Consider the following 15,372-nt stretch of genomic DNA (forward strand, 5'->3'; position numbering starts at 1 on the left):
TTCCCTTCATTCTTTGTACCTTTATCTTTGACATTCCTTTCTTTCATTCTTTGTGGCTTATCATTCTTAGTGGCTCATACTCTCTGAGTGCTCTTGTGTAGTTTAGTATATATAGGTGTACAAGATCAGACTAGTCTGGTAGTCTTGATCTTGTCTACTCTAGGTAGTCCTGTACTCTTAGGCTCACTCTATATACTCTACTCTTGTCTTACTCTCTCTCTCTGCCTGTTCTGCAAGTTCTGACTATGTTCTGGTGCTCATGTTCTGTATTTCTGTTGTGTAGGATAGTTGTAGCCTGGGTCCCCTCACTGAGCCTTCAGGTCCCCTCTACACTGTTGCTGACAAAAAGTTAGTACACATATAGTTTATAGACAGTATCTCTAAGAGATAGAAGTTCTAAGTTCTAGTATAGAAGAGTGTAGAACCCTTAAAACTGAAGGTAAGAGAGTAAAGAATTGTAACAACTCTAAGTACTATTTGTATAAATGAGTATTAATTATCCTTCTATTTAGTTAAAGTAACACAAAAGGAATTAAACATTAAGTATGTAGAGAACTTATAGTTAATATACTGTTTATATCTGTCTATGAGTAATTAAGGAGTTACTTAAAATTAAAGGTCTATTAATAAGCTAGAGACAATTGTACCTTCTCCTTTTTATAACTACTACCTTTATAGTAAAAATTTTAATCTTAACAGGTTTACCTTTTTTTTCCTATTTGACTTACTTACTATACTAATACACTTATTAGTCATTTGTACCTCTAACATAAAGTAACAGTTAACCTTTTACAGTAAACTCTTAAATCTGTATATTAAGATTGAGTTTAATAATAATAGAGTATAAATACAAACTGTTAAGAAGACTCTAACTCTTAAATAGAACAAATGTTTCTCATTCACATAGTACACAAACTTTTCACTTTATTCAAGTGTTCCTTTCTTAATCTTATTATACTGTACAGTTTGTTTACAAGCTAAGGGACAAAATTTAAAATTCAACTTAAACACAATTTGTTAGTAATTGACAAGTACTTAGGTAAGGTTAATGTTAAGCTAAATAACTTATTAAACAAGTATACTAATAGTAAAGGTGTACAGATTGATTACTATCAAGTTTTTATAAATTAAATATAAATACTAGTTGTAGAACTTTATCTTAATGTACTTTATAGTTTAGTGTTAATAGAAATCATTACAGTCCTCCACCTACAACTAGAGGTAGTATTGAAAGGAGTTATGTAAGAGGCTTAGAGGGATCACACAAAGAGAGAGGATAGTAGACTCAGCTTACTCTCCTTAGTATTATTGTCTGTTAATTTAGTAAGTATATATAATATATAGTTATGTCTTAAGTACATCTGTTACTTATATATATTATTCTATATATGTTAACACTCCCCTTCAAACATATATTAGTTTAATAATATGTTTGTTTTGCAACTATTTGTTTATTTGATTTGTAGTTATTTTATTTTTATTTTTAGGAGTAGTTATAGTACTATTACTACTCCCCTTCAAACATTTATAAGTTGGCCAGACTTATAAGATGTTTGATTTACAGATTGTTCTAACATTTTTATTAGTATTGTATCTGTATTATACATTGTGTCTGTATTATATTTGCTTGTGTATTACATATAATAATATTATTTGTATAATATAAATGTATTGTTTGTATTGTATATTTTAGTCTACTATGTGTTAACTTCATACTTTGTTAGATATTTATTAAGTTTTTGTTTGCTGTTGTGTTATTAGTTCTGTAGTTTGTTTATTGTTATATTATTAAGTTGTTGTTTGTTGTCTTGTAGACTGTTCAATGTAATTAAAATTGTTTAGAGTTAATCTGAAGTTTGTATATAGTTTACTGTTTAATGACAGTATTGTTTTCACAATAAATTGTTTGAAATTGTTATTAATATTATATGTGCTTTAGAGACCTGTAGAATCTTATGAGTACTGTGTAAGATTGTAAATTGTGTGTTTTATTTATTAAATTTACTTGAGTATTACTAGTAATTTCTTTTTACTTTACTGTGAAACTAATGAATCACACTAGTAAAATGTATATCTGGTATTGTAATAATATCCTTCTTTAATCATTACTGTCTACATTTGTTTACTTTTGTATATATATTAAGTATTTAGTAATAACTGATTTATGTTTTCAGATTAAAGCTTTACATCAATTGTATGTTGTAATATTAATAATGTTATTTGTTTTTGCCAGATCACTTCATTCTAAGATTAATAAGGTTTTATACTAACATATATTTGTTGTATAGATATTATATCTGACTGTAGGCAGCTTACTATGTGTTTAAGTGTATCATATATGTATTATATCATGAATGTATTGTTTGTTTGTTTACTTTATGTTATTATTTATATTTATATATTAATGTTACATTCTGTAATAAATTGTTTCTAATACATCCTGAGTAACTATATGATCTGTTACATTATTTCTTTAATAGCTAACATAATTATCTGTTGTAAATTGTTAGTAACATACATTTGTATTATTTGTTATTAACAGTGTTATTGTAAATTGTTGTGATTGTAATGTTATGAATATTTATTAGTATTATAGCTATTGTTCTTTACTTTTTCTTTTTGTAAAGAATAATGTATTATAACACAATCTGTATATAATTAATATATTAGATTATGTTTACTATAATCATCTCCTAGCATACTTTAGTTAATCTAGTAGTATACACAATTGTAGTATTTGTTCAATGTTTTATTTGTTAATTGATTAGCTAGGTAAAGTGTTTTATATATTAGTTTTATTTATTTTATTTGAATCATTGTATAGATATACTTATTAGTATTTATCTGATGTATTTTATAATGTTATAATACTGTTCATGCTTGTATTAATTGTACAGTAAGGGCAAATTAATTGTTTGTACAAGAATCAATTTAATAGTTTTATTTGATTATATGTATGTACTCTATACTTGTTTGTACAGTTATTATCTTTGTATTGTTCAATTGTAGTTGTGAATTATATTGCAATTATATTTGTATTATTGTATGGATATATTATTTATCATTTTATGTATGTTCCAAAGTATTATTTTCATTATTCATCACTTTTATCTATGAACTATAATCTGGATTAATGAATTATTTTGTTATATGATATGATAATTGTCTGTATTTTATTTATTTTCATATTAAATGTTGTTAAGTTAATCAGATTATTATATTAATATTATTTGCCAAGTATGAGCATTCGTTTTGTAGTAGAATTATTATTTATTTAATGTTGAAGTTCAATTGTATGTTGTGTTAACTTCTGTTATTTGTTCTGATCAATGTTATTTTGTATTGTGTTGAATGATTTACCTTTATGATCTGTTATATCTGTCTGTAACTTCTATTACTTATTGTTTTTTAGGATCAGTAATAAGATTGACATTTCTGCATTATGAATATTCATTTGTTTATTTGCAGTTTTGTGTTATGAATGTTTGTACATTTGCTGTAAAGAACACTTTAGGAATATGTACCATTTCTAGACTTTATTATTATTAATTTATTAATTATCTGTTTGAATAACTTTTATAAGTATTGAAAATGTTATGTAATGTATAACTTTTATATTCTTTAATAAAGTATTTCACATTCAATGGATTTGTCAGATTCATCACAGATTTCACTTAGTAACATAGTCAATATGTCTGTATTAAGAATTCAATGTTTATTATTAGTGTGTATATTATTCAATTACTCCCCTTCAATTTGAGAAGGTTATTCTTTGAGTAATTAACAAGTAGTGTAAGTACATAAGTACATTGTTGATTTCCTTTCATGTATTTGTAATCCAACAAGTAGTGTTAGTACTTTGTTATTTTACTTTTATACATTTGTCAGTATGTGTTATAATATAACAGTATGTTTTAAGTTAACTCATAATGTTTAACATACATCATTTTGTTTAAACATTATACTGTAACATTGTACTGTTTGTTTTATAAATTTTAATGTAATGTTTGTAATATGTCTGTAATATTTCAGATGTGCTAAGAAATCTCTCTGTGTGTTTACAGTTACAACATCAGTTGTACATCTATTCATATCTCTAATAAGATGTAATAGATATACTTACATCTGCTTTTCTTTATATATTATACTGTCTAAGATAATGTGTTAAACATTTTATTAATTAATTTAATCTTATTATATTATAATTGTTTTTGTTTGTAATCATTATAATAAGTGTGTCTGTTGTAGTTTTTCTGTTGTTTGTTGTACTAGCTATATTAGCATAGTACTTCACTTGTATATAAGCTTTGTAACTTTAATATAAGTTTATTTATACTTTGTTAAAGTATATCTACATTCTATACAATTAAATATGTTCTGTTACATTGTTGTAGTAATGGTAGAGGTATTATTCTACTGTTCACTATTATTATACATCATTATTATATGTTTACACTATTATAGGTGTAAAGTATTGTTATTTGTTTAAAGACTATAATTGTGTACTTGTTCCTGTACTATAGTTACTGTAATGTACTTTGTAACTTTATTATTATTATTATTATTATTATTATTAATTTGTCTGTAGATAGTTGTATGCTTTCATAAGCTGTATTAGTGTATAGATATTAGATGTCTTAGATATTAGATGGATATCTGCTAACTTGTTTTATCTCATATCTGACATGTCTAACATATCTGAAACATGTCTTACATTAATTGTTTGGCTGTAATATTACTATATGTGTTATTATTTTATTTATACTATAATATATACATGTTTATTGACAGTGTCAATCATTTGTACTATTATAATATTAATAGTGGATGAGTAGTGTTTGCTTTCTCAATCCTTCTAACATTTGTCTGTAGTATGATCAGTTATTTATAATAACATGATCTCTATAATATTATAGAATATTTTAGTGATTAAATGTTGCAGTAAGTGATACTCATTATAGTTTCAGTGTTGCCTGCATAGATTATGTTATTACTGGGCCAATAATCATAATCACTAAGATGATAATCATATAATGTCTGGGTCATATGTAGTACAAAAGATTGTGTGTTTGCAGTGTATCAATTCATGTTTGGGATACTCAGACAGGTGAGTCAAGTTCTGTGTTGTAGTATGCTGTATGCATGCATGTGATGTGTAGAACTGTATGGAGCATAGACATAGTAGAGTGTAGATAAAGTGTAGGCAGGGAGTACAAGGCTCATAACCTGTTGAGAGGAGTTATGTGAGAGGCTTAGAGGGATCACACAAAGAGGGGGGATAGTGGACTTGGCTTGCTCTCCTTAGCATCATTGTCTGTTGATTCAGTAGGTATATATAATATGTAGCTATGTCTCGGGTACATCCGTTGCTTATATGCGTCATTCCATATATGTTAACAGGTAGTCGATTCGTTGACAAGTGCTAGCCTTAACATCGACGCTGCCAAACATACAATCCAACAGAGTGGAATTTCGACCTCGGCTGCTGCTTCCAAGTCTGGCCCTGTTACGCTGCCAGGCAAAGTTGGCATACGGGTGAATCTAGCTCTTCTCAGCAGCTATCAAGATAATGCAAGAAACGAATGTTGGCTAACCTGCGATAATGTGTCCATGGTATAGTTGCTGATGTCCGGTCCCGGACCGCTCGGACTCGGTCCGGACGCAGGACTGGACTGATGGACCGGTCCTCTACAGTCCGGTCCTCATGGGTCCAGGAGAGGTCCGGTCCTGGGTCCATCATTTTGAGAAATTTCCCGGACCGATGGACTCGTCCGGACCCGGACTGGACTCTGGACCTGAATAACCTGAACTAATGTCTCAAATCTCGTTTCCCATATCTCTAGCTCACTATACTAAAACAGATCATACTCCTTTAAGGATCTTTGAATATTAGCTAGCACTTGCATAGTACATTTTACAAGTTTCTGGCAGTCCAAGCAAAGCAAAACTTTATTCCTGTTCTTTACTGTTCAATGTATGGCTTACTAAACTTGACTCTTCCTATCTGGTTATTGTCTCCCGAAATATTTATTCCCTTTATGTATATTCACTCCTCTCCCGTCCTATGCCAAAGACGCCGCAGTCCCAGCCGCCCTCCCCAGTCAAGCAGCCAGCCAATGCCCCTGCCCCTGACAAATTAGACAAGATGTCTGAAATCACTCTCAGAAAGAAGAACGCTGACGCTCAGGCTGCTTTCCGTGCACGCCGTGCCAACTATATTGCCACCCTCGAAGAGACAGGTCCGTCTGCTGCTAAGTACCTAAATATTCATGTTCCGACAACTAAGTGTCCGTAAATCGCAGTAACCAGCTTAGAGGCAGTTGTAGTCCAGCTTCAGGACTCGTGTCGCGAGGCTCGCGCCGAAGCCTCAGAATTGCGTCAGGAAAACCACTACAGTGTCTAGTCTGTAGATTATGTAGTATATACAAAAATATATTACTTTTGTACTTAGATACAAAGAATAATACTCTAACTCATCTCTTAAATTTTTTTTCTCTCAGGTCCGGTTATGGACCGGTCCAGAACCAGACTGGAACTTGGGTCCGGTCCACTACCCGTCCACATAGGTCCAGTCCCCAGTCCGGGACACTCCCAGACTGCAGATTTGGTCTGGTCCTGAGTCCAGGTGAAGTATGCCCGGACCAGACCAGGACCAGACTTCAGCAACTATAGTCCATGGTGCGAACGAAGATATCCAGTTTCGAGACAAGAGTTCCCACAGAATTGTACAGGTCGGAATACTGTGCAAAGTAATTGATGTTGGCATTAACAGTTTGGTCTCAGCACTGTACAAGGTACTTCAAAGAATGTAGTGTCCAACTTGCTCTGACATTATCTACAGGCGGTTGAGCACCAGTTCAAAGTGGACGAGAAAGTGGTCGACCTTGTGCACGCTATGAGAGATGCGTTCGATTTCGTAGAACAAGCCAGTACACTTCGAGAAAAGACAAAAAGACTCAAGACCACTATCCTTCAACTCCTAAAGCAAACCAACGAGTGCTCTCTCTTTATTCAAGAATACGCACGTCACAAGTTTGCAAGTAAGTCCAATCTTCAACTGACACGTACACTCGCCTTATTGCGTGTCAGGGCGAATGGCCATGCTAAACGTAGATACAACCGTCGATGGATACATAAAGGCCCTCGAGGCACTCAGGACTTCAATTAATTCGGAAACAACCCTGTATATTGCCTTTGTCTCGTCGCGGATCTCTTCCAAGGTTGATGCACTGCGTTTGTATTTTCATTTCTCATTTCAGTTTCTGAATTCGGCTGAGTGTAGAACACTAGTTCTGAAAAGCCGACTCAATCCGGACGAAGTGAGCGCATTTGACCGGCCACAATGCCTTCCCGGAACGCGCGGAACTATTCTTGACGAGATTGTGGAGTGGGTATCATCGTGTTCAGAACAGAATGTGTTCTGGTTATATGGTGTTGCAGGATCTGGCAAGAGCACAGTTAGCACGACGATTGCAGAACACTTCCGCGCAATATCTCGTCTTGGTGCCCATATTTTCTTTCAACGAGGGAAGAGTGAGCCCAGCTCTGTCATTCGCACACTTGCTTACAAGCTCGCCTCATTTGACTCTATGATTGCCAACCACGTCATGGAGGCGATTCAGCAGGATAACGATATCGCTCAGGCTTCAGGGACTGTCCAATTTGAGAGACTTATCAACGACCCCCTCGTTCATTCCGGAGAAGCCATGCAGGGACCAGTCATCATTGTCCTCGATGCTCTCGATGAATGTGGGACAGAGAAGAATCGACGAGGCTTGCTGGAACTTTTGCGAGAAGGACTTCCGGGTCTTCCCAAGAACTTCCGATTTCTCATTACAAGTAGAAAGGAGCTGGATATTGAACGAGCGCTCAAATCCGTGTCCGAATGCATCCGCGCCGTTGAGTTGGAGCACAACTCGACAGCCTGCAAAGACGAAGTGCTTCGTTATATTGATCACGAGATGCGCATCGTGTTCGCTAAAAATGAGCTACGTCCATCGGCGGATTGGCAGTCGAAGATGGATCGACTCGGAGATGCAGCAGGTGGTCTTTTCATCTGGGCATCAACAGCAGTCAAGTTGGTGGATCGCGACTATCCTGCTCGGAGACTAAATGACCTTGTTTCCAAATTTCAATCCGTCTCTGCACTCGATAATTTGTACTGCACCGTCCTTGAAACCTCGGGTATTTCGTTCGATGATGAGGAATCCAGGTTTCACTTTTCCCAAGTCCTCGGCCTCGTCCTGCTTTGTAAAGTCCCACTATCTGACGATGCAATTGATGGGATACTTGGATATTCGGACGAAGACTCTTCACGTCTTGTGCTTTCGCGCTTGCAATCTGTGATTGTGTATACCCCAGGAGCACCAATCCGATTTTGCCATACTTCCTTCCGCGACTACTTATCAGCTCCTGAGCGCGAAAAAGACCCTTGGTTCATCAACCTCAAGACTCAAAGGGAGTTCATTGCCTCGCGATGCTTCACTGTCATGAGGGACATGCTCCGGTTCAACATCTGCGACATAGCATCATTGTATATCCCTAACGATAAGATCCCTGACCTCCCGAATCGTATCAAGGCGAACATTCCTCCTCAGTTGGAATACGCGTGTCTCTTCTGGAGCCAGCACTTACTCGAGGCTCCGTTTTTGCACGAGTTGTTAAACGAGCTGCCGGAGTTCCTTAACAAACATTTGCTCTACTGGCTCGAGGTGATGAGCGTCCTCGGAAAGGTCAATGTTGCTAGCCCAGCACTTCTTCATGCCATGAATTGGGTCTCAGTGAGTGGGCGGGTGTATTATAGGAGCTGAAGCTTATGCTATCTTTCGGCTAGTCACACAATGCCGACGTTTTGGCATTCCTGAGGGATGCACGTAGAACGATTACTATATATTTACCTGCCATATCGCGATCGACACCTCATATATATATCTCTTTCCTTCTGTTTGCATCAAGAGAGTCGAAGTTTCTGACGAATTACTTGAAGCCTGATCTACGAATTGTGCGAGTAGAGCAGATGGGTGTGAAGCAGTGGTCACCGCTCTTGAAGGAGCTCACAGGACATAAGGACCGGGTCACGTCTGTTGCGTTCTCACCCGACGGCACTCGTGTTACCTCCGGTTCCTACAATAAAACAATTCGAATTTGGGACGCTGAGAGTGGGCGAGTCATCTTCGGACCATTTGAAGGGCATACTGGCTGGGTACAGTCTGTTGCTTTCTCGCCTGACGGTGCGCGCGTCGTTTCCGGATCCAACGATAAGACAATTCGAATTTGGGACGTTGAGAGCGGGCAGATGGTTTCTGAGCCTATGGAAGGACATACCGACACTGTCTATTCTGTTGCTTTCTCGCCGGATGGTATGCATGTTGCCTCTGGATCGGCTGACAACACTGTCATGGTCTGGGACGTTAAGAGTGGGCAGGCTGCCAAGCGGTTCGAGGGCCATGACGATGGTGTGAGTTCTGTTGCGTACTCTTCCGACGGGAAGCGCATTGTCTCAGGTTCTTATGACACGACAATTCGAATCTGGGACGTCGAGAGTGGACAGACTGTTCATGGCCCTCTCATAGGTCACTCAAGCAGTGTCGAGTCAGTCGCCTTCTCTCGTGATGGCACACGCATCGCCTCAGGCTCCTTCGACAATACGATTCGAATCTGGGACGCTCAGAGCGGGGAATGTATTTCCAAGCCTTTTGAAGGACATACCAGGGCAGTCACTTCCATTGCTTTCTCATCCAACAGCAGACACATCGCCTCTGGTTCTGATGATATGACAGTTCGAATCTGGGATGTTGAAGGCAGGCAGGTTGTTTCCGGTCCTTTTGAAGGGCACTCTGGAGAGGTATTGTCTGTTGCATTTTCTCCAGATGGAACCCGTGTCGCCTCAGGCTCATGGGACGACACGATCCGAATCTGGGACGCCGAAAGTGAACAGACCGTTTCTGGGGATTTCGAAGGGCATACATATTAAGTAAGATGCATTGCTTTGTCGCCCAATTGCAAACGCGTTGTGTCTGGGTCGGATGATGGTACGATTCGAGTATGCGATGCTGAAAGTGGACGCATGGTCTCAGGACCTTTCAAAGGACACTCAGACATAGTCTGGTCAGTTGTGTTCTCGCCGGATGGAAGGCGTGTTGCTTCTTGCTCCTGGGATCCGGCGATCCGCGTGTGGGACGCCGAAAGCGGAAATGCCGTTTCCGGTCCTTTCGAAGGACATACGTCACTTGTCTTCTCTGTCTGCTTCTCGCCAGACGGGTCACATGTTGCGTCTGGCTCTGATGACGAAACAGTTCGAATCTGGGATGTCGAGAGCGGAAAGACGACTTCTGGTCCTTTCAAAGGGCATAAGGATGCTGTTTTATCTGCTGCTTTCTTGCCTGATGGCAGATACGTCGTCTCTGGCTCCAGGGACACAACAACTATAGCTTGGGACGTCGAAAGTGGTGAAATCATTTCTGGGCCTTTGGAAGGGCACACAGACGGGGTTTTGTCAGTGGCTTTCTCACCCGACGGCACACGTGTCGTCTCCGGTTCTTGGCAAATCATTTTGGTTTGGAGCGTCGAGAACGGTCAGGTCGTAGCTGGGCCTTTCGAAGGACATACAGACTGGGTTCAGTCAGTTGCCTTTTCTCCTGACGGAGCACGCATCGTCTCGGGCTCTGCGGACGGGACAGTCCGTGTCTGGGATGCTTGCAGTGGACAGGCCATCTTTGCGCCCTTCGAAGGCCATACAAACCAGGTGTGGTCTGTCGCATTCTCGTCGGATGGAAGACGCGTCGTCTCTGGCTCCTTAGATTGTATGGTCAGAATGTGGAATGTACAAGGTATGTCAACAACTTCCTTGCTCAGTGGTCAATGCCTGACGCTGTGTCTTTGAAATTTCTCTCGACATAGATCCCGTCTTTGACTGGACAATGGATGGAGATGGATGGATACGCAGAGGCGACTCAGGCGAGGAAGAACTACTCTTGTGGATTCTGCCTGATCTTCGGCCTATGCTTTGGCGATCTAGAAATACTGGAGTCTCTGGTTGCTCGTTTTCAACTAGGTTGGACTTTATGAATGCTGCTCTTGGTGAGCGGTGGCAGGAATGTTTTGAACCACCTCATCCCTCCGTCAAAGTGACTTGTCATCAATAGTCCCGCTCACAAGAACCCTGCTTGCTGTTTCTTATAGAATACGACGAGTGTTGTATAATACATTCTAATTATCAACGTCAATCTAGTTTTGTACCTTCTATTCATTCAAGTGCAAAGCATGGTCTGTATATGCAATAGGCAACATTCTTAGGCTCTGTGACACACACCTGTAGAAACATTGTGCACAGATACTCGATTATGCAGTGCGTGATCTCAAGGCTTCCGAGGTTGTTCTCGGGACGTGTGTTCACCCATTTCACTTACTGTTCCTTTCACTTTTACACTTTTGCACTTTTCTCTCTCTTTTAAATCCTTTCAAACTATTGCATCTGAAGACTTTTTCTTATTCTATTTCGGATCACCTTTACCTGATATTCTTAAACCTCTAGACCTCACCACATTGAACGACTACACTTACAAATGCAGAGTATAGTCGAGTCTCACAAGTCTAGCTTTGTAACTTGTGCTTGTGAGTGTAGCAAGCGACTGTGTGGTGAAATTGATGGAGGTGTTTGCTGAGAGAGAGTTTCCTTGGAGGAATGGATTTCGTGGGTTTTGGCCTTTGACACGGGAGAAGTCTAAGTCGCCAAGTCAATCGACAATGGCTAACTCTAGTCAGATGTAAATACTGGTGGTGGTGGTGGACCTGGTGGTGGTGGTGTTGAAGAGGCGAATGTGAATCTTGGGTTAGGCCTTACAGATACTTTATAAGTTATGACCCTCACTCTGTGATATACAACATTTCGACTGTGGGCTATACACGATTGCATTCTACTACTTGATCTCAGTCGAGTCCATATGCAAGGTTGTGAATAAACAGCTGGCTGGTAGATATGCCTCATGGAGTGACAGTGGCGTGGATCCCGTGATACCTACCTCACTCAATGACATCACGCCCAGTCTCCCTCATGCATATAATACCTCGCCCATCACCAACACAATGTCTCCCAGTTGTCTCCTCCCTAATCCCTTCGCTTTCCTTTGATTGAACACGAACCTCACAGTTTCTGCAACAACTTATTATCATGGCCGACAGCTCTTGGAGGGATGGCATTCTGCTCAAGGTATTCTCCTCTCCATCTTCCTGGCCTGGCCTTGAAACATGTCTGATGATGATCCGTAGATTGTCAATGTCATCGTATACTTCCTATTCTTAGGCTCAAACATTTACTCTGTCGCAGGTCCTGAGGGCGCATACCGCTCAGGCAAGGAGACGTACTTCACACCCGCATCTTACGCGTTCGCAATTTGGTGAGGCATCTACAAACGTCATTTCACTTTCTTCACATTACTCACACACGCGTTGATGCATGCAGGTCACTTATTCATCTCCTACTGCTCGGTGCTATAATCTACCAGTTCTTCCCGGGCGGAAAGCGTGTGATCATTGATGGCATTTCGTGGCGCTTCCCACTGCTTGCCGTACTCAACGCAATCTACGTGAATGTGTGGATTAAGCAATATTATGTTGTTGGTGGGTTGCGAGCTCGTTTTTTAATCTTGTTTCTTTATCTAACGACCATCTCTAGCTTTCATTTTTGCCTTGTTGGTCAGCTCTACTGTACGTGTCCTCATTTTCGCTTGCCACAGCGCAGCACTTCATAGACAGAATGTCTTACCTATTCCCCTTCTCCTCGGCATTACAGGTGACGCACATCTATTACATTGTCCGTCGGTACCACAAATCCGAATCATGGGCTGACGAACTATTCGTGCATCTCCCCTTCTCACTGTACCACGGCTGGACAACCGTCCTCGTCATTCTCTCTCTCTTCGAAGCCTTCGGTGTGAATGCACTCACTCATAGCCCGGGAGTCTGGACAAAGATTTTCGTCTTCCTCGGCCTCTTCTTCCTTGAAGCAACAGCAGCCACCTATGCTTTCTCCGCTCCCGAAGGTGATTTGGGCGGCTCAATCGCAATTGCGTGGGCCCTTTTCGCAGTGTTCGAGCACCAACGATCGAGCGCGTTTATCCATTGGAGTGCGCTCGCGTTTGCGTTGTTGAGCTTATTCTGGATTGCGAAGAGCTTGTACGGACACCTCGTTGCACATAGACATGCAGGCGGCATTTTGCATGACGAGGAACGCGCGCCGCTCGTTGGGTCTTGAGCACGTGTTACAACAGAGGGCTCATAAGTCTAAATCAAGTTTTTCCAACAGACGAGATGCTCCTACACTCTATCCATTTACTTCTTCTCCCAGTTATGGGCGTTCACTTGTTCCCTCCAATTCTGAGATTGCATTCTGTTCATTTTTTCTCCTACTGTAACATTTTGTGCATTGCCCAGCATCTTACCATGTGACCTACCGCCTTCGGGCCTTTTATAAGAACAGATTTGACTCACATCCGATTATGCGCTATCTGCCACGCTTTAATCATGTATGTCTGATACACGTTCCAAATAGTGTATAACAAATGTCGCCGAACATATGCATTTATTTTCCGCGACTGCCAGAGACCAAGAGAAAGCCTAATTTCTACGCTAATTACAAAAGCAATTTCTAGCTAGTCCTCAAGTCAACTCGTCATATACACCTTCTTCATACCTTGACCTCAGAAAATGCCGAGTCTCGGAGACGCCATCATGCACGTTGCAGTCAGACAAATACAGCCCATTCAGTGCTGTAACTCTCCAGACCAACCCAGACAGGACTAGTGTCTCGTAGAAATGTTGTACATTGTAAATTTTGCAGCGTACAAGCCCCAAACTCTTGAGGTTCTCCAAAGTACGTCGTGCGGGTTCAATGAGTGGATGTGGACGCGTCATATCGACGAAATGGGACACGAGCCGTTCACCGATGGAGCAGTCCTCGAGCCAAAGACGTTCAAGTATTGTGCAGTGACCGAGACAGCTTAAGAGATCAATGTCATCACATCGGATTTTGTACAAGTCTAGAACGCGCAGAGGTGGAGTTGACCTGACGATGAACTGACGTAAAGGATCCCAGATGAATCCTGCTTCTATATCAACGTCAGGTATCTGCCCGTCCAACTCCAAGTTTTGCAACTGCGGTGCCGACAAGGAGTTCAAGACTGGCGTGGGGTCTGCTTCGTCCACCCAGGTAATTCCCAGCGTCTTCAAGTGTGGCAAAGTATAGTCCTCAGTGACAACTCCCGCATAACCAAGTCTGAATGTGAGATGACGCAGATTCTGGAATACCTTTAGAATGTCCATTGCTTCCTCGGTAGTCAAGCAGATCACGCCTTCTTCATCACAAAGGTCCAGATGAACAAGATATGGACCAAATTCTTTATGTCCGTCCATACCTAGCAAGATACACGGTTTCGTTGCTACACGCAGTCGCATCGATCCCCGTGCATAGTTCCTCGGAAGGTCCATTTCGTTCGACCAAAGATACTCTTCCGCAAGGTACGGAAACGGTATAGAGACGGACGGCTGAGCGATGACCGTAAGCGGCTTGTCAGCAGGTTTATCAGAATCAGAAGGCGCCGGCTTCAGCTCAGCAGCAAGCTCCGTCAACTCCATCACCGTCGGCAAAATCGCATCGGGAGCCTTGTACGCCGCAAACTTGCAGAAATCAATGTCGATGACCAGCGGGCACATCTTCGAGTTGTTGACCCAGAGCAGCATCAACTCTGTCGTAGACTCGCAATGATGACGAGGTGCACCGAGGCTGGTGTATGTCCAGAGCTTTGGGGTGGAGAACGCAATTTTGCGCCAGCGCTTGCAGACGTGGCTTAGGACAAGAGCAGACATTGGCGGTGCAGAGAAGCGATCGCTGAACGTCGGACAGCACCAGTACAAGATCTCACCTAAAACTTCATCTGGAAGCTTTGACAGCAGCTCTCCGATCCTCTGACTTGAGGCCTCCAACGTCGACTGTGTATCATTCACTGGTTGAATGGTATTTTCATCAGTGCGTACTTTCTTGCTGTCCGGCTCTTCATTAAGGCCAGGGCTCATGCACTGGGAAAGAGAAGGAGAAGAGGAAGTACTAGAGAAAGTGCAGACTTGGCTGTCAGCATTTCCTCATTCAAGACGATGAGAAAGAGACTTACTCTGTAGGACTAATAGCCCAGGACTGGTAAACGAGTGTGCGTGAGTAAAGAACGTGGGATGCTCGACAGAAAAATGTGAGCGGGAACGGCAAGGAAATTGCTGACACGCGAAGGAGCGATGTCGTGTAATGCATTGCGGAGACACACCCCGATTGACTTAAAGCAGTAGACGCATATCAGAATTGCAGCGTACAGGGCATTGGTACTG

At 40.7% G+C, this 15,372-nt stretch overlaps 3 protein-coding genes across 3 annotated transcripts; 2 read left to right on the forward strand and 1 right to left on the reverse strand.

Annotated features, from left to right (window-relative positions):
- Positions 1 to 7,334: 7,334 nt before the first annotated feature.
- FOMMEDRAFT_33100 (WD40 repeat-like protein) lies at positions 7,335 to 10,828 on the forward strand (the record flags this gene model as incomplete). The annotated part of the gene is made up of 5 exons (XM_007271379.1): positions 7,335 to 8,780; positions 8,834 to 9,793; positions 9,845 to 9,929; positions 9,975 to 10,058; positions 10,104 to 10,828. Coding segments are annotated over 5 exons (3,300 nt in total), but the record flags the coding sequence as incomplete, so codon positions are not given.
- A 1,251-nt stretch (positions 10,829 to 12,079) lies between these two features.
- On the forward strand, positions 12,080 to 13,510 carry FOMMEDRAFT_149240 (uncharacterized protein). The gene is made up of 5 exons (XM_007271404.1): positions 12,080 to 12,208; positions 12,268 to 12,395; positions 12,461 to 12,618; positions 12,674 to 12,705; positions 12,791 to 13,510. Exons 1-5 carry the CDS (start codon positions 12,170 to 12,172, stop codon positions 13,250 to 13,252), a joined length of 819 nt encoding a protein of 272 aa, XP_007271466.1. The 5' UTR covers positions 12,080 to 12,169; the 3' UTR covers positions 13,253 to 13,510.
- Positions 13,511 to 13,760: 250 nt separating this feature from the next.
- Positions 13,761 to 15,069, reverse strand: FOMMEDRAFT_31944 (uncharacterized protein; the record flags this gene model as incomplete). The annotated part of the gene is made up of 2 exons (XM_007271362.1): positions 13,761 to 13,796; positions 13,843 to 15,069. 2 exons carry the CDS (start codon positions 15,067 to 15,069, stop codon positions 13,761 to 13,763), a joined length of 1,263 nt encoding a protein of 420 aa, XP_007271424.1.
- Positions 15,070 to 15,372: the final 303 nt, after the last annotated feature.

This window comes from Fomitiporia mediterranea, assembly GCF_000271605.1.
Source record: "Fomitiporia mediterranea MF3/22 unplaced genomic scaffold FOMMEscaffold_17, whole genome shotgun sequence".
NCBI classification, from domain to species: Eukaryota; Fungi; Basidiomycota; class Agaricomycetes; order Hymenochaetales; family Hymenochaetaceae; genus Fomitiporia; species Fomitiporia mediterranea.